General features: G+C 26.4%; 5 protein-coding genes across 7 annotated transcripts in view; 3 read left to right on the forward strand and 2 right to left on the reverse strand.

Annotated features, from left to right (window-relative positions):
• LOC124948158 (xaa-Pro aminopeptidase ApepP) overlaps positions 1–2,804 on the reverse strand; it is a 2,968-nt gene extending 164 nt beyond the window's left edge. Inside the window, exons 1-6 of the mRNA XM_047491388.1 lie at positions 2,474–2,804; positions 1,225–2,346; positions 758–1,084; positions 529–659; positions 278–453; positions 1–149 (exon numbers count right to left, since the gene is read on the reverse strand). The exon at positions 1–149 is cut by the window's left edge and continues 164 nt beyond it. Coding sequence (XP_047347344.1) covers positions 24–149; positions 278–453; positions 529–659; positions 758–1,084; positions 1,225–2,336 — 1,872 coding nt within the window. The 5' untranslated portion in view covers positions 2,337–2,346; positions 2,474–2,804 and the 3' untranslated portion in view covers positions 1–23. The remainder of the gene's footprint in view (positions 150–277; positions 454–528; positions 660–757; positions 1,085–1,224; positions 2,347–2,473) is intronic.
• An 80-nt stretch (positions 2,805–2,884) lies between these two features.
• LOC124948160 (cytochrome c oxidase assembly protein COX15 homolog) lies at positions 2,885–9,717 on the forward strand. The gene is made up of 5 exons (XM_047491391.1): positions 2,885–3,432; positions 3,518–3,644; positions 3,868–4,000; positions 4,087–4,714; positions 4,801–9,717. Exons 1-5 carry the CDS (start codon positions 3,268–3,270, stop codon positions 5,062–5,064), a joined length of 1,317 nt encoding a protein of 438 aa, XP_047347347.1. The 5' UTR covers positions 2,885–3,267; the 3' UTR covers positions 5,065–9,717.
• On the reverse strand, positions 8,843–11,031 carry LOC124948162 (ubiquitin domain-containing protein 1). The gene is made up of 4 exons (XM_047491399.1): positions 10,852–11,031; positions 10,085–10,444; positions 9,879–9,997; positions 8,843–9,805 (listed from the first exon to the last, which is right to left on the reverse strand). Exons 1-4 carry the CDS (start codon positions 10,931–10,933, stop codon positions 9,644–9,646), a joined length of 723 nt encoding a protein of 240 aa, XP_047347355.1. The 5' UTR covers positions 10,934–11,031; the 3' UTR covers positions 8,843–9,643.
• A 157-nt stretch (positions 11,032–11,188) lies between these two features.
• On the forward strand, positions 11,189–16,236 carry LOC124948157 (MMS19 nucleotide excision repair protein homolog). Of its 3 annotated transcripts, none has more exons than XM_047491387.1 (10): positions 11,189–11,203; positions 11,837–12,075; positions 12,168–12,500; positions 12,582–13,176; positions 13,292–13,573; positions 13,688–14,406; positions 14,504–14,761; positions 14,833–14,997; positions 15,055–15,259; positions 16,053–16,236. In XM_047491387.1, the coding sequence occupies exons 3-9, from the start codon at positions 12,174–12,176 to the stop codon at positions 15,253–15,255; spliced, it is 2,547 nt and encodes an 848-aa protein (XP_047347343.1). In that variant the 5' UTR covers positions 11,189–11,203; positions 11,837–12,075; positions 12,168–12,173; the 3' UTR covers positions 15,256–15,259; positions 16,053–16,236. The 3 variants fall into 3 exon arrangements, with proteins under 3 accessions (XP_047347343.1, XP_047347342.1, XP_047347341.1); XM_047491385.1 differs by lacking the exon at positions 11,189–11,203 and adding an exon at positions 11,228–11,473; XM_047491386.1 differs by lacking the exons at positions 11,189–11,203; positions 12,168–12,500 and adding an exon at positions 11,227–11,473.
• Positions 15,841–16,714, forward strand: LOC124947640 (MORN repeat-containing protein 4 homolog). Its single transcript, XM_047490079.1, has 4 exons — positions 15,841–15,850; positions 16,053–16,236; positions 16,340–16,449; positions 16,566–16,714. Exons 1-4 carry the CDS (start codon positions 15,841–15,843, stop codon positions 16,712–16,714), a joined length of 453 nt encoding a protein of 150 aa, XP_047346035.1.
• The last annotated feature ends 77 nt before the right edge of the window (positions 16,715–16,791 follow it).

A 16,791-nucleotide genomic window follows, 5' to 3' on the forward strand; every position in this document is an offset into this window, starting at 1 on the left:
ATCATCACAGAGCGATATATATATTATTGTTTGCTTATAGGTTGCGTTTCCCTTTTGAGCCATTGAAGGGCTTGATCATTTTCAGGATCCTGGAGCAAAGGGCTTAATGTTTTCAGACATTTTGCATGATAATTATTTAAATAATTAATCTGTAATTACAAAATAATTCGTATTAATAATTTTATACTTAATTAATATGATATATATATATATATATGATATCTTTTTTAAGTCTTTGTTTATTTTTGTAAGAAATGAAAAGTAGGAATAAACGTACCTCTTCGTCCGTCAATAAAGAGACATTGAGCAAATTAGTTTGAATTGGAACAAGCGTTACAGTTTCAAATGTAAGAAACTTGATATTTTTAAATTTATATGGAGTTTTCGTTGTTACAACTAACTCTATGTTCTCTAACCTGATACCAAATTCCTTATCTTCATAATATCCTGGTTCTAAAGAGAAATCGTTTATATTAAATAATGTTTACAAAAATTATATTTAAATAAATAATAATCAATATAATTTACCATTGGATAAAAACATTCCTGGTTGTAAGCCAGGATCATCGGGATATGGTTTCCAAGATATACCAATTGGTTGTTCATGAACATTTAAATAAGATCCTATTCCATGTCCCGTACCGTGTAAATAATTAAGTCTGCAATATTTGTTTTCTTTTTTTTTTTTTTTTTTTTTTTTTTTTATACAAATTTACATTGAACATATATATCAAGTTATTCAAATAAATATACACACCCGACACTCCATAAACTTTCGCGGGCTAAAGTATCCAAATAATTGCCTTTTGTTTTTAAAGGAAAAATTGTTGATGACAAACGACATTGCCCTTTAAATACACGTGTGAAACATTCGCGTTGATAATCCGTAGGTACACCAAAATGTATAGTTCGTGTTACATCTGTAGTTCCATCTTTGTATTGTGCTCCTGAGTCACAAAGATAAAATTCTTTGTCTGTAATTGGAACGTCTGTTTCTGGAGACGGTGAATAATGAATTATGGCACCGTGTGGACCAACCGACGATATAGTAGTAAAACTTAAGCCGATGTAGTGCTTTTGCTCCCTTGAAGAAAAAAAAAGAAAAAAAAAAAAAAAAAAAAGAACAAAAAAAAAAAGAAAACAGAAGAGAGTATGTAGCATATGAAACAAAAACGATATTAATATAATGATCAATGAAAATAATTATATGCTTTAAATACTTACGTTCTAAATTTTTCAAGTTGACTTGCTCCAGAAATCTCTGAAACATGTTCCTTTTTATTTTTTATTTTATCCTCTAACCAAGCAAAATATTTCACAAGTGCTACTGCATCGCGTATATGAGCAGCTTTCATTCCCTCTATTTCTATAGAATTTTTAATTGCCTTAGCTACACTGACAGGAGAAATAGCTATATGCTTGTTCATATCTCCGCAATCAGAATGAATAGCGTAACTGGAACCATTACTTATCCATATTAAGTCGTTTGAACAAGTAGCTGCTTTTTGTTTTAAAAACCTATGTATATCGTTGTATGGATGGAAAGTAAGATCTACCCCTTCATTTTTCAATTGTTGTTTCGCTGGTTCTGTTAATCTAGTAACATCGACAAACATATGTACTTCTTCCATAGTAATAATGACAAATGCAAAGAATATAGGATTATAAGGAATGTCAGAGCCTCTTAAATTTAAAAGATATGCAACCTCATCCAGAGCGGTAATAATCAATATTTTGGCACTAGTCAATTTCATAGTATCGCGACACAATTTTATTTTTTCGCCTGCACTTTTACCAGAAAAATGCAATGACTGAGGAACGATATTATTTGCTGCTGGTAATGGTTGTTCGTTGCCCCATACTTTATCTATTAAATTTTCTTCAAGCGGTAATAAAGTATGTCCTGCAGCAATTAGGGCAGTATGCAATGTAACCCATTTTGTGTAACTTAATAAATTTGGATCTGCACCGACCACAGATTTTGGTGGCAAGTTAGAAGCTAACCAAGCCTGCATGGTAGGCGTCTCCAATAGACCTTCCTTCATAAGAGTCCATTCTTCTGATGGATCTAATTCTGCTGAAGCTTGAGTAAAATATCTACCGTCTGTCCAAAGTAATGCTTTGTCTATTGTAATAATTGCTGTACCAAGAGATCCGGTAAATCCACTTATAAATTTAAGCCTTTGATCATGTTCTCGTAAATATTCTGACTGATGAGCATCCTCTGAATTTACAACAATAGCTTGAATTCCTTCCTCTTTTATAGCACCAACTTGAATATTTTTCATTAATTCTCGAAGCTTCGCTAATTTTACAGCTCCAGTTCTTCGTGCCATATTGGAATATCTATGTTACAAAAAAAGGAGAGAAGAAAAAAAAAAAAAATTAAAAATAATAACTAAACAGATCATACTAACCTAGAGAAAATAATTTTTTATTTTGTATAATCGTTAATTTCCGAATACTACTTTACCTATTTTAATATTCACGAATTATTAAGTTATTTTGTATTACTTTTACAATCATAAGATTGTTACTCATAAGAAGAAAATTTTTATCAGATAATATTTTTATCAATCACAGAGATAACTCTAAATATAATTTCAAATGTTTAACGAATATACCAATTTGTACTTATATAGAAGAATAAAAAATTTTTAACGTATTTATTTGAAAAATTAACTACTCTATATATACCGTATCACATATATACAATATGTTTCACTTTATGGATACTAAAATATAAAATTACTGTGGTATATTAAAACGACACCTCTCTAAAATTAATTTATCGTAACAAAGAGGTAAGTAATACTTTTTTATCTTCTAGTATTGGTACACTTATTGAGGTTAGAAACGATACGTAACAGCTATATTAATTCAGAAGAAGTTGGCAACATATATAATATAGTAAGCTTTTTTTGTGAACTCGTCGTATGTATTACTTGTTTGATATTAAAAGCCGGCTTGATTTTTCTCAAATTTTCTAAAATATATTATGTTGTCAACGAACAATGACAATTATATATAATAATATAAAATTATTTAATTGCATCGTTACATGCAATATTCTATTTATTAGAATTAATTTGAATATATTTTAAGGAAAAGACTTTATTAAAGTCAAATATAATATTCAATTCGTAAAGAAAAACTAACAATAGTGTTTGAAACAACAGATACAATTTGGAACATAATTATATTTATCTTCAAGATATAATATTTTGAATTAATAAGATTATAGATTTTATATAAAAATTAAATAATATGTTGAACGTGACACGATATTGTTCCAAGTCCTTAACAAATTCCACTTTAACAAAATGTTTACCGCCTTGGAGAAATTTATTAACGAACAACAACACGACAAAAGTAAATGTATTCCAAAATGTTTTTGCACCAATGAAAAGAAGCTCGTTTTTATTGTCAAAGGTATTTTATTATATTAATTGATAATATTGTAAAGAGAGATATATATTTAATATTTCACAGATTAAACATTATTAATAATTTATAGGAGTCACTTAGACAATCTGGTACAATAGCTATAAACTATGCGTCAAAGGCAAATAAAAATTCAGATAAAATTGTTGGCTCTTGGTTACTTATTTGCGGTGGAATGGTTTTCGTAGCTGTTGCTTTAGGTACTTTAATTTATTGTATATTTTATACACAAATTCATCGAATCATTAAAATCATTGTTGATTTAACATATGGAAAGTAAAATATTAATAGGATAGTCTATAACATTAATTATAATCTTATAATATTTGTATTAAATATAAGATGTATTAAAATTAAATATGAATAAAAATATCTACTCTTTTATTTTTTTCTCTCTCTTTACTTTCTTTTTTATATTTATAGGAGGTGTTACAAGACTTACTGAATCAGGTTTATCTATGGTTACTTGGAAATTACTTGGGGAAAAAATGCCTATTAACGAAGAACAATGGCATATTGAATTTGAACGTTATAAACAATTTCCTGAGTATAAAATGTAAGATCAATGAAGATGATTTTCATTACATTTATATATATATATATATATATAAAGATTTCTATAAGTATAATAATTTTGTGTAGAACTAATAAAGATATGACATTGGATGAATTTAAAAGAATTTGGTGGATGGAATACTTCCATAGAACATGGGGTCGATTAATTGGTGGTGTATTTTTAATACCTGCAACATACTTTTGGTTTTCTGGTATGCTTAAATCAGAAATGAAAATACGTGTTGCGGTACTAGGATCATTGATCGGTTTACAAGGATTAATGGGATGGTATATGGTTAAATCTGGCTTGGAAGATCGTTTTAATGAACCTTCAGATGTACCAAGAGTATCACAGTATCGTCTTGCTGCGCATTTAGGATTAGCATTTATAATATATTCAGGATTTTTATATAATGCTCTGAGCTATTTAGTACCTGCAAAAAAAATAGGAAATGGTAGTCTTAGTATTGAAAATTTCAATGCAGCAGTGAAAAAATTAACATTCTTTAGATATTTAGTTCATTCTACTAAAGGGATGATCTTTTTGACTGCTATGTCCGGTGCATTTGTAGCCGGTATGGATGCTGGACTTATTTATAATACTTTTCCAAAAATGGCAGACAAATGGATTCCTGATGATTTATTTGCAATACCTCAGACATTAAGAAATTTTACTGAAAATCCAACCACTGCACAATTTCAACATCGATATCTGGTAAAATATGATATAAATCTTGGTATAATGTATAATAATTTTATATTATCTATTTGTCTGTATGTATAATGTTTTATTTGTTACAGGGTATATTTTCTTTTGTATTAGTAAATATTATTGCTATTTTGGCCCGAAATCATAAACTTCCTGGCTATGGGAAAACAGCTGTGAATACTGTATTGGGTGCAGGCTATTTACAAGTTTCTTTAGGTATTTTAACTTTATTATATCATGTACCAGTGCCATTAGCTGCATCTCATCAGTGTGGTAGTCTTATTCTTTTAAGTAGTATACTCTGGCTTTGTCACGAGTTAAAATATGTAAAATATGTAAAAATGTTGATGAAGTGAAATTTTAAACAATTTTTTGATATGCTCCGATCTTAAAAAAAAAAAAAAAAGATTGTATGTATATATTTTATATAGTTTATATTATTCTTTTTTGAAGAATAAAAAAAATGTTATTTGACACAAACCATCAATTTTAATAACATACATCTTTATTTTTATCAAATTTATTTTTGAAATAAGGAAGCAAAATCGTTGCACTAGAGAATTTTCACAACATTATGCTTTATTTGACAATGCATTATATTATAATTAATATGTATAGAAATTAATTTATGTGAATTTGTTAAATATCATACCAATAATCAAGTAACAGTCTGAATAATTTATATTTTTCACTGTTGTACTTGTTTTTGGTTTTACAATATAAGAAAAAAAAATAATAAATATCTATTCTTAGATAAGAATAATATTGGCGAATCATGTAATAATCATATTACATTCACTTTTTTTGTTGATTAAAAATAAGTCAGTATGGACATAACTCTACTCATACTCTTAATAAGTAACATTATTCATTTGATTAGTTTAAAAAATGTGTAAACGTTGCTTAACTCATAACTACTATCTAATCACAATGTTTTCCTTGCAAATTCCAAAAATTTTTTCTGTATTTTATAAGATCTGATTAGCAACAAATATTTAATATGTTATTGGCAGTTATCCTACATTGTCTTCAATCAGTCATTCTTTGATCTTTAAAGACATCACACGCATTGGTCCAGCGTAGCAATGTTAATATTAAGCAACTGCTCTATTAGGCATTTGGAATTGCACTTTTATCATTGTAAAGATGTTTATTTACATATTACATTCTTGAAATGTTACTTTTATAGTTCATCGCATTTTGCTCAACATTACATAATCATGAGTATTAATAAACAGCACATTAATATTATTTGCAAATAATATTGAAAAAAGATAAAACCTATATTAAAAATGTTATGCCAAACGTGTTTAAGAAATTACAAGATTAAGTTATTAATAGGTCTTAGTCAAATACATTCAGCACTGTTATTGTTATTACAAATGGTGTTCTCATATATTTTCAATATTTTATTCTTTTTGTAATTTGTAAATAAATTATAATAACTTGATACCAATTGAGCAATCGAAATGCAGTCTCTGTCAATACATTATAGATAACCCAATTTTGGCATACCAATACTAATATCAGTCTGATAAAATTTATTATCACGGAGAACTTTTTGCAACAATTAGTTGCTGATAACAAGTATTTCATAGTAAAGTGTTTTACAAAGTAAATGCAACATTACCTTTGCTTGCGTTTATACTATAACTCAAAAATGTAAGAAACATTTTAAAACTTATCCCTTTACCAAAAAAAAAGAAAAAAAGAGAAAAAAAAAATAAAAGAAAAATTTAAACGCACTGCTATATTCACATGTGAAAAAATGAATAATGTTATAGTATATATTAAAGCATAATCATATATACTAAACAGTGCGAATTGCGTTTAAAGCTAACACTGATATTTAACACACTTTACACTCATTTATTGAAGCAAAAGTACTGTTCAACATTTTGCTGTATTAGTTTTGTGCTAAAGAAATGCATGATTGTTCAAATATGTAATATTTCATTTTGCATATGAAATAGGTTTTATACATTTTTATATCCAGTAAAATATCATTTTAATAAATATAATACAATTGCAACTTGTAAAATAATAATAATTGATGTATAAATAAATTAGGCATAAGATTAAATATCTTATTTCAATATTTAGCTTGAATGTTGATAATTCGACATGAAATTTTTATGAATATGAAAAATATAATTTATGGAACACATTACAAGCTGCTTTCATTGAATTAATAAAATATTATGAAATTCAATGTTTATTATATGATAGTGAATTTAAAATAAGTTTGTATTTTCTAAAAAAGTGAAACTCTGTGAAACTTAGCATATTTGTGAAGAAATTTTAATAATTGTATGAAAATGATGAATCACTTTTTTGAAAATTTAATTTGATCATTATTTTGTATAAGATATTTTTATAAATAATATAAATACATGTTTACAAGTCATTATTCAAATATCTTCATTAATAGAAAGAGTCAGTGCACAACCAACATTTCTTTGCATTTTATACACATATTATTTCTCTAGAGGCTCAATAAGCAACAGCTATATTAAATGATAATAACTTGCTAGTTTTAATTTGAAAGATTTTCTCATCTTATGATCTTTCTGTTATTCTTGTTTTTATTTGTAAAATTTTTTTTGTTTTTTTTCATTTGGAACAAATAAAAAAATAATGATCTGCATTGAAAAGTAAAACATTCTTCTTTCTCAGTTCATTATTGCACTTATCTTCTATTATTATACTGTTTTGAGTTTAAAATATTTCTCGTAGTAACCACACATATTATTTTTAAAACAAAGCTTCTGCATATGAAGATTTGTTACTTTCTTGTTTACAAAACAGATCATAATATCATAATAGATAAATAAAATTTCCATCAATTGTATTGATATAAAGTTAGTAAATTGAATTTTGTATTTAAGAACTTTATAAGTGCCTAAAAAACACAATAAAATTTCAATTATTTATGTTAACAATAACAGATCATAGTACTCAATTACCTTCTTTACTGTTCTATAAAAAATAGCTTGCGATACTTCATGTTTTTTTAACCATCCTGTATATTATAAATACATGAGGAATGTGCGAATACTCCAAGAATTTGGTATTCTAGACAATGGGGCTTAATTAATCATTATGTAGATTAATCTATATATATAAAATTTTTACATTAATATATGTAATCTAAATGATCTGATTTCTTTTTTTTTTCCCTTTTTTAATATTTTAAATATAGCTCTTAATCTTTTGTATATAATGTGAGCTATATACATGTGCGCACTTTTACGTTAATAGTTAATTTTTTAATTAAATCATTAATTGATTATGACCAATGAAATTACATGTATTTAAATTTTCTTTTTATTAATGAGATGGTTGAGTACTTTACTTTTATTAACATAATCAACTTTCACTCTTTTTTGTTAATAATTTTAATATGAACTTGCCACGACTAGATGTTAGGCAGTACTCGCACATCCCTAAATAACATACATATTCTCGCACACACATTGTCACACTGCAACCCAATATTGATAATTAGAATGTATGAAATAAGCTATGTATCATAGTTATGTTAGTAAAGTTAAAAAATTAATTCACATATTATGCCATATTTGCAATATTATTACAATTTAGGTAATTTGTAATTTGTTGTATGACATATGGAACAAAACTTTTAATTAAATGATGCCAAAGATATGACTAGCAACGCGTTTGCAATTTTATTTCAACCCCTTATCCACAAGTGCATATTACAACAACATATAGATGAAATCATGAAAGAACATGATACAAATGACAAACATTATAAATAAATCTGCGCTAAAGATGAAACTTCAGTTCCACATGTCATCTCTACATGATATAGTCTTATTTTCTTCTTCTGGTTATAAATTATTTTTAAAGACCTTATCTTATTATCTTAGTAGTACTTACAGGAAGGAATCATAGATTTTAGGCCATTTTTAGGCCATATCAAATTATATGTTTTCCAAAGTATGCAAAGTTATGATTTTCATAATTCTTTACATTGCTGTAAAATATTTAGATTTATAGATTTAATGAAATATATGGTGCTGTAAAATCTTTGGAAAATTAAATGTACTTAATAATATATTCATAAAATTTACGAGAATATGCTACATTCATTTAACTATAGAAGTATGAAAAAAAAAAAAAAAAAAAAAAAAAAGAAGAAGAGTAATTTAAATAAAAACAAAAAGTTAGTTACTATATGAGGACGTCAGAAGAAAATTATTTGTATTTATGTATGGCCTTGCAATCATTCTCTGTTATTGTCCATCAAGTTATTCTTACTTTGTTCTGATAAACTATTAACAATATCGCTGTAATTTCCAATATGAATGATAGATTTTATTTGTCTGATTGTTAATTACGTAATAGGCTTCAACAAGATATTTATAGTTTCTTACATAAATATTTTTATATTTTTACAGCACCAGTACTATCATTGGTAACAATATATATGATGATAATCATTTCAATGTCAATTAGATAGAAATTTTAATTGTAATTAGTTTAATTGTAAAACTTTGCATAGTATTAATTTTGTATTCGTATATTGATGTTGAAGATATACCTCAGTCGATTTTTACTGTACATGTAAATAGATAACATTGAGTAAAATAAGCACATTCTCATACACATACAATTCTCTTTACTTTGCTAGACATTATAATATATATATCAAATTGTAAATACAATAAAGTATAATGACTATACTTTATATAATGTAAAAATCAAATAATTTATTCAAGTATTAGCATACTTGATAAATACTCACAACTCAAATTGATGTTATTATGTAAAACCAATCTCAGTTAACACGTTATATTTAATGAATGCAATAAAAAGTGCAAAATATTTGTTTTAATATGTGCAAGAATGTGCTTAATATTGATTATTGGTTTAGTGGTGTGTTTGATCACTTCATACGCATATGTAAATTCAACTGGTTTTAGCTGGACTATCATCTGTTTTTTCTGGATTTACAATTACTTGAATTACATAACCTGGCTGCACTTTTGCTTCTTCTATATGCATCTTATCACCTAATAATTTTCCACCAAAAAACCACCGTTGTCGTGATGGTTCTAGGCCTTCTTGACTCTAATTATATAAATCCAAATATTGTTAAATCATAATATGTCATTATAGAGATTAATAATATTATAATACATACTTGTAATTTCTTTTTGGCTATACCAATAGTATCCTTGCTGTATACAGGTAATTTTACATCCCCTAAAGTTGTAGATAGTCGTAATTTTAAAGTTTGCTCGGTTCCTCCATCAACTGGTTCTAAATAGATAACATTAATAAAAGCAATTACATGAAACCATTGTTTTACATTGAATATATCGATTATTTTATTATATAATTATTTACCTGAACAATCTGCTGGTGAATCTCTGCCACTATCTTCTTTTACAATATTGATGGGATATGATAAACAATAAATAGGGACTTGATATCGTGTACCTAATTCATCATAACATTCTGTTAAGAAACCATTTGGCACAGAAATATTAGCTCCATCTAATATGGCCTGTGCCAATTGATAATCTTGTGCTTCAGCTGCTGTCGCGCCAGCTCTCAATGCATCCCATATTTCTTTTCTTCCATCAAATGCAGGAGCTGTATCCCAAAACTCATCTCTTTTACTTCTTAGTTGACCTTCAGTTAAAGGTACGTCTGACTTCCATCTGATTACCTCATGGCAAAGTGGGTGATTTTTTCTTGAATTTCCTATATAAATAATGTAACATATAAAAAATATTACATGTAGATATTTTAAAGATATTACTTTCAATTTAATATATATTCACATATTATTTGTTTAATTATGAAAAATAAAAATTATTTACTATTTTACAATTTTTACAGGCTAATGTTATTTCTAATGCAAATGTTGAAATAAAACATAAATAATTTTATAAGAATACATATCATTTCTAAAGATATAATATTTCACATTACCAAGTATAATAAGGAGAATATAACTACGAATGATAAATTCATTTCGAATAAATTATGTCAGGTGTATACATATAAGACGTATTACAGAGCAGATACGAAGGTAAAAGAAAAACTACTTCAAGGTTAGTTAAAGTTAGGCGTAATTTATAGATGACCGATTTTGGTTAAATTTTTACCTGAATTAGTTCTCGTTGAATTTCCCGATGTATCATCGACTGAGGCATTTCTTGCCCTTGTTATGCCTATGCAGCCTCCCATCCTAGGCGGCTGAAGAAACTAAACATTTCACTGAAATTTAACAACACCTCACATGCCATTTTCATCCATTTTAGTTTTATATAGTATAATTTCGCAGCCACGAGGGGCGCTATAATCTAACCTAAAATAGAAATATTAAATGTTCGAATTTCACTGTGTAAGTCATATTTAATTTTTTTTTTTTTTTTTTTTTTTAGAAATGCTATCATTTATTCTATGCACATTTGTGTCTTTTCGCGATGATCGATAATTGAGTCATATATTATACATGTGTGTATATACCTATATATATATGTGTGTATATATATATACATATATATGTATACTTCGAGTAAAAAAATTTGCTTTAAAATTAAATGGAGAATGGATCCGATAAATTCTTTGAGGTTAACTCACACAATAATTCCGTTGTTAGATCATTTAGTCTAAAGGCATGTTTGGAGATGGCTACTCCAGCAAGTTCCACTCTTGCAGAAAGGTTATCGGCTAATTTTAATGATAACGTTGCGTTGGTTTCAGTATGTAAAAACATAGCCTTAGGTGCGTATTATAGTTAATTATCATAATTATTTATTTACATCAATGTGTTATAGAGAGCCTTGATATTTACATAAAATACATTTTTAAAAAATTTCTAACCTCACACGAACTTCTTTGTCATAAAGAATAAAATAATAATAAATCTAATTTTCTATTCGTGTTAATAATAAATGATCATTTAATGATTAAAAAAAAATATAATATTTTTAAAACTGACAATATGTCAAGAATTAAGTTCGTATTAAATAGTATATATATATACACATATATATATATATATATATATATATATATATATATATATATATATTTAAGATTTATTTGTAAGATATTTATTAATATTTTATTTCAATGATATTTCAGAAGTACAATTAGGAGAATTAAAATTATCCACATTTGTTGAAGAATTAGGTTCTTTTGTAACAAATAAGGATGTCAGTGTACGAGAAGGAGGAGTCACAGCACTTTCCTCTGTATTGTCCGAGTTACCCAATGATTTTCTTAATGAAACTGAATTACATTTTATCACAGTGTTCTTTTGTGATAGATTGAAAGATCATCATAGTATTATACCAGTAGTTCTTCGTGGAATTTTGGCAATAGTATGTAAATATTCTTATATTTTTCAAATTATTCTGTTGCCATTTATATCGTATATATTTCATATTCTTTTTCTTTTTTTTTTTTTTTTTAGGTTCAAATGATTCATCTACCTCATGATGCACCAGCTTGTTTATTCACAAAAATGTTTGAACATGTTCAGTGTCAGTCTCAACTTTTACAAGATCGTCGTAACATCTATTTAATTTTTGCAACATTACTACAAAGTAGATTAACTGATTTGAAAAAAATGGGACCTGATTTTGTTTACGGAGTTATATCCTCTATCGATGGCGAACGTGATCCTAGAAATCTTATGTTATTGTTTAATATACTTCCAAATTTTATAAAAGAATTTCCATTAGGACATTTAGCAGAAGAAATGTTTGAAGTTATATCATGTTACTTTCCAATAGATTTTAATCCTGTAATTATAATATTCAATTATAAATGTATGATATTAAAAAAAGTATTTATATATGGATATATAACACAATTATATTTTTAGGTTGGATCAGATGTGATTGGTATAACACGTGAAGATTTAGCTGAATCATTAGCACCTTGTCTCTATGCAATTCCCGAATTTGTAGAATTTTGTATACCACTTATATCGGACAAATTATCTTCTAATCTTAAAGTTGCAAAATTGGATTCATTGCATTTATTAAGGAAAGGAGCCTATGTATTTGGTGTAAATGGATTGAAGCCATATCTTTCAGAACTTTGGCCTATTATAAGGAAAGAAATTATGTCTGGTGGAGATTCAGAAATAAAAGATACTACCCTTAAGACATTGGCTGTATTAATTGAAGTTATATCTGCCGATGAAAAAGTTCTTGAAACATTTATTGAAAAAATATTAACAGATATTAAAATGTCTTTATGTGATGTACAACTTAGTTTATTCAGACCGACAGAAAATTTATTAGAATCTGTGGCAATGGTGAACAAGCAAACTTGTGTATACGTATTACGTGTTATAGTGCCAATTTGTCTTGGTCAATATTCTACTAAAAATTTATTAATGGATAAAGTCATCATAATGGACGCTTTAAATAATTTTATGAAAATCGCTTCTGATTTAGGTTTCTCTATCAAAGGTATGTATTTAATTAATGTAAATTGATTTATTTAAGATTAAGATATCTAAATGAGTATAAATATGGATTTGTAATGTCAGAAGAAAATATTTTAATAGATCCAATATTCTTGTAGATGTTCCAGAATTAACTTGGACAGACATTCCACAGCTATATTTTGAGGAATTATCAAAACAATCTACAGAGCTAAGAATTAAAATACTTATTGGTTTGACAATACAAAGGGCTTATTTAAAAGAGACTCATAGAATTTTATTATATGATATTATATGTAATGAAATTGATACTGGTTGCGAGGAAATAAGAAACATTTGTCAAGCATGCTTGGCAGCATTTGCTAATTTATATCCGAATGAAGTATTATTGCTGGTCCAGGAAAAACTTCAAATTGATAAAGGTAAAAGTAGTTAATGGATTTAATGTTTTTTTATTTAACTCTCAACATTTTTTTTATCTTTTATAATAATCCATGTTAATTTCAAATATTAAAATATATTTTATTATGTTTCAGACGATATAGATGTAAAAGTTAAAATTCGTAGATTACAAGCATTATCTATAATTGCAAAAATTCCTAAATTAGCCAATGAAATATTACCAAAAGTTCTTGGTATAGGAAATTCTCCTAATTCAGAGATAAGTCTCGCTGCATTAAAGTGTATCCATAAACTCGTTTCAATTAGAAACAGTACTTCTGATGTTCAATATTTTTTGTATAATGAATGTAACATCATTGATAAATTAATTTCGTTTACAACAAATACTTCTACTGATAAATTATCCCTTATATCAAGCATTTGTCAATGCATTGTAAGAGGTCTTTCTGTAGAGGATCAACAAATGATTACAGATAAATATATTGCTATTATAACACATAACACTTGCGAAAATGTCGTAACTGTGATAATCAGTTTACTTATTTCTTTAAGACAAGAAGTTAAATTAATACTTGATGATAGTCTATTAGAAAGTTTATATAACTTAGCTGTCAATAGTTCTAATTCTATTACTAGAACAATGTCTTGTCAACTACTTTCTGTGGTACTAAACAAAATGAATAACGCAGAACATTTTAAAAATAGTTTGATATATCTTCAAGAAAAAATAAAGAAAAATTTGGAATCAACTTCTAATGTAGATATAAAAAAGAAAACTGTTATTTTACATATTTGGTTAACAAAAGCAGCAGTTACAAAAGGAAGTTATAACTCTCAAGATTGTCTCAATATTGTATGTATAGATTTTTAATATTGATAAAAATTATTTATATACAAAATATCATTGTATTAAGAAAATTAATAATTATAACAATATTATATTTTTATAGCTTACAGAAATGCTTAAACATAATGAAGTAGGTGAATATGTAGCTCAAGAATATAAAAGTTTAACGTGTAAAATGGATAATACTTTAACATCTGAAAATTTTTGTAATATAAAAATTTTTTATAAACAAAGAGTATTTCAGCATTTATTACAGCAAAATAATAGTTTTTTAAATAATTCAAGACAAAATTTTTTAATTGCTTTAACTTATTTAATAGAAGAAATGCCTACTGAACTATTATACATGCATTTATCAGAAGTAAGTTTATATTGTTTATTTATTACTATTGTTATTCCTTTAATATTAATAATATTTATTTTTAATGACAGTTAGTTTTTCTTCTAATTGAGTCTCTATCTTTGGACAATGGACAATTGGTTCTTTCTGCCTTAATAGTTTTAAAACTTTTGTTGGATACAAAAAATGAGATTTTTGCTGATAAAATGCAATGTTTTATTCCAAAACTTTTGGAATTATCAACATATAAATTAATGGTAATTATTTACACTAATTATTATTTATATTGATTATATAATAATTATGTTTTCCAGGATATCAGAATTACAGCTCTAGACTGTTTAACAAGTTACACGAATTATTCTGCTGTATTGATCAATGTATATAAACCAAATGTCTTAGAAAAGCTTAAGATGGTTCTTGACGATAAAAAACGTTTAGTAAGGAAAGCTGCTGTAAAAGCCAGAACACGTTGGTTTTTAGTTTGTGCGCCCGGTGGAATCAAAGAACAATGAACTAGTAATTAATTTACATCAGTTGAATTTATTGATCATAATTTTCAAGTCTAAATTTATATAGTGTAATAAAATTTGTTAACTTGTTTTAAATTTTTTATATTCTTAAATTTATTTACTGGTTGAAAATCATGTAATTCATCTCGATCGCTGAATATCTTGTTACAAATAATAAATAAAATGTAGTATACACATCTAAAATTAAAAAACAAAAATAACTAATAGATATATGCATAATATGTACAAATATTTACATTCTTAAAATTGTACACAAATTTTATAATCCATTTAATAGATTGTTACGCATATAATAATAGTATATATTTTGGTTATATGCGTTTACTTTGGATACCATATTTATTTGATACGATGTGTAGTACAGTTATATTTACTAACATTTGATTAAAATATAACTTTAATATTTATATGAACATTCATTTATGAAATTTTTTAAGAAAGCAGCATTACTTATATAATATGGAAGACTTGTACTGTACATAACGCTCATAATCAAATAAAGAATTAATTTCAGTAATTGAATTTAAACCTGAAAGTTCCCACTAATAAAATTAGTTTGTTGAAAGCATGGGTGATGGTAAGATCTTAAGAACAAGAACTTTTATTTATATATGTCTTTTGTTGTATATATAAAATAAAAAAAACAAGTTAAATATATTGTAAAATCTTGCAATAATTATTCATATGTAAAAAAAAAAAAGATGTGTTTATGAGTAAAAAAGAAAAATAAAATAATTTAAATTCGTTGAAAAATTCATTGCTGTCAAATCTGTTTATAGGTGTGGCTAAAACAGGTGCATACAAATATGATGATGGGACAAAATATATTGGAGATTGGAATAATAGAGGATTGAAACATGGTGCTGGTTCTTTACTTCTTCCTGATGGTACACGATACGACGGTGCCTTCCAAAATGGCCTTTGTTCTGGTTTAGGGATAATTATATTTCCCGATGGAGCAAAGTATGTAACATTACGTATCATTTTATCCATCAAATTATTAAATCATTTATTTTTTCAATAGTTTTATAACATGTAAAATAATATTATTCATTAATATATTTAGATACGAAGGTGAATTTATGCAGGGTTGGTTTCACGGGCATGGAGTATTTTGGAGAGCTGATGGAATGAAGTTTGAAGGAGAATTTCGCGGTGGAAGAGTATGGGGCTTAGGTTTGTAATATTTTTACAAGAAAATTTATAAAGATTTAATATTTTAATAATCTTTACAAAGAAATATTTATTCTCTACGTTAAATATAATATTTACTATATAGCTTTATAATATAGGTTTGGTGACTTATTCCGATGGTTCACATGGTTTTCCAAGAAACGAAGGATTTTTCCAGGATTGTAGACTTGTACGTCGCCGTCGTTGTCCAGACATAGTACAAAAAGCACAGAAAATTTCTATGATGGCTCGCGTACAATGCTCTTAAGTATTGTTCCATAGTATTGTTCCATAAGGTAGTATATTGTATCATGTATATGAAAGAATATAAAAAATAAACTATTA

This window comes from Vespa velutina, chromosome 3 (assembly GCF_912470025.1).
Source record: "Vespa velutina chromosome 3, iVesVel2.1, whole genome shotgun sequence".
NCBI classification, from domain to species: domain Eukaryota; kingdom Metazoa; phylum Arthropoda; class Insecta; order Hymenoptera; family Vespidae; genus Vespa; species Vespa velutina.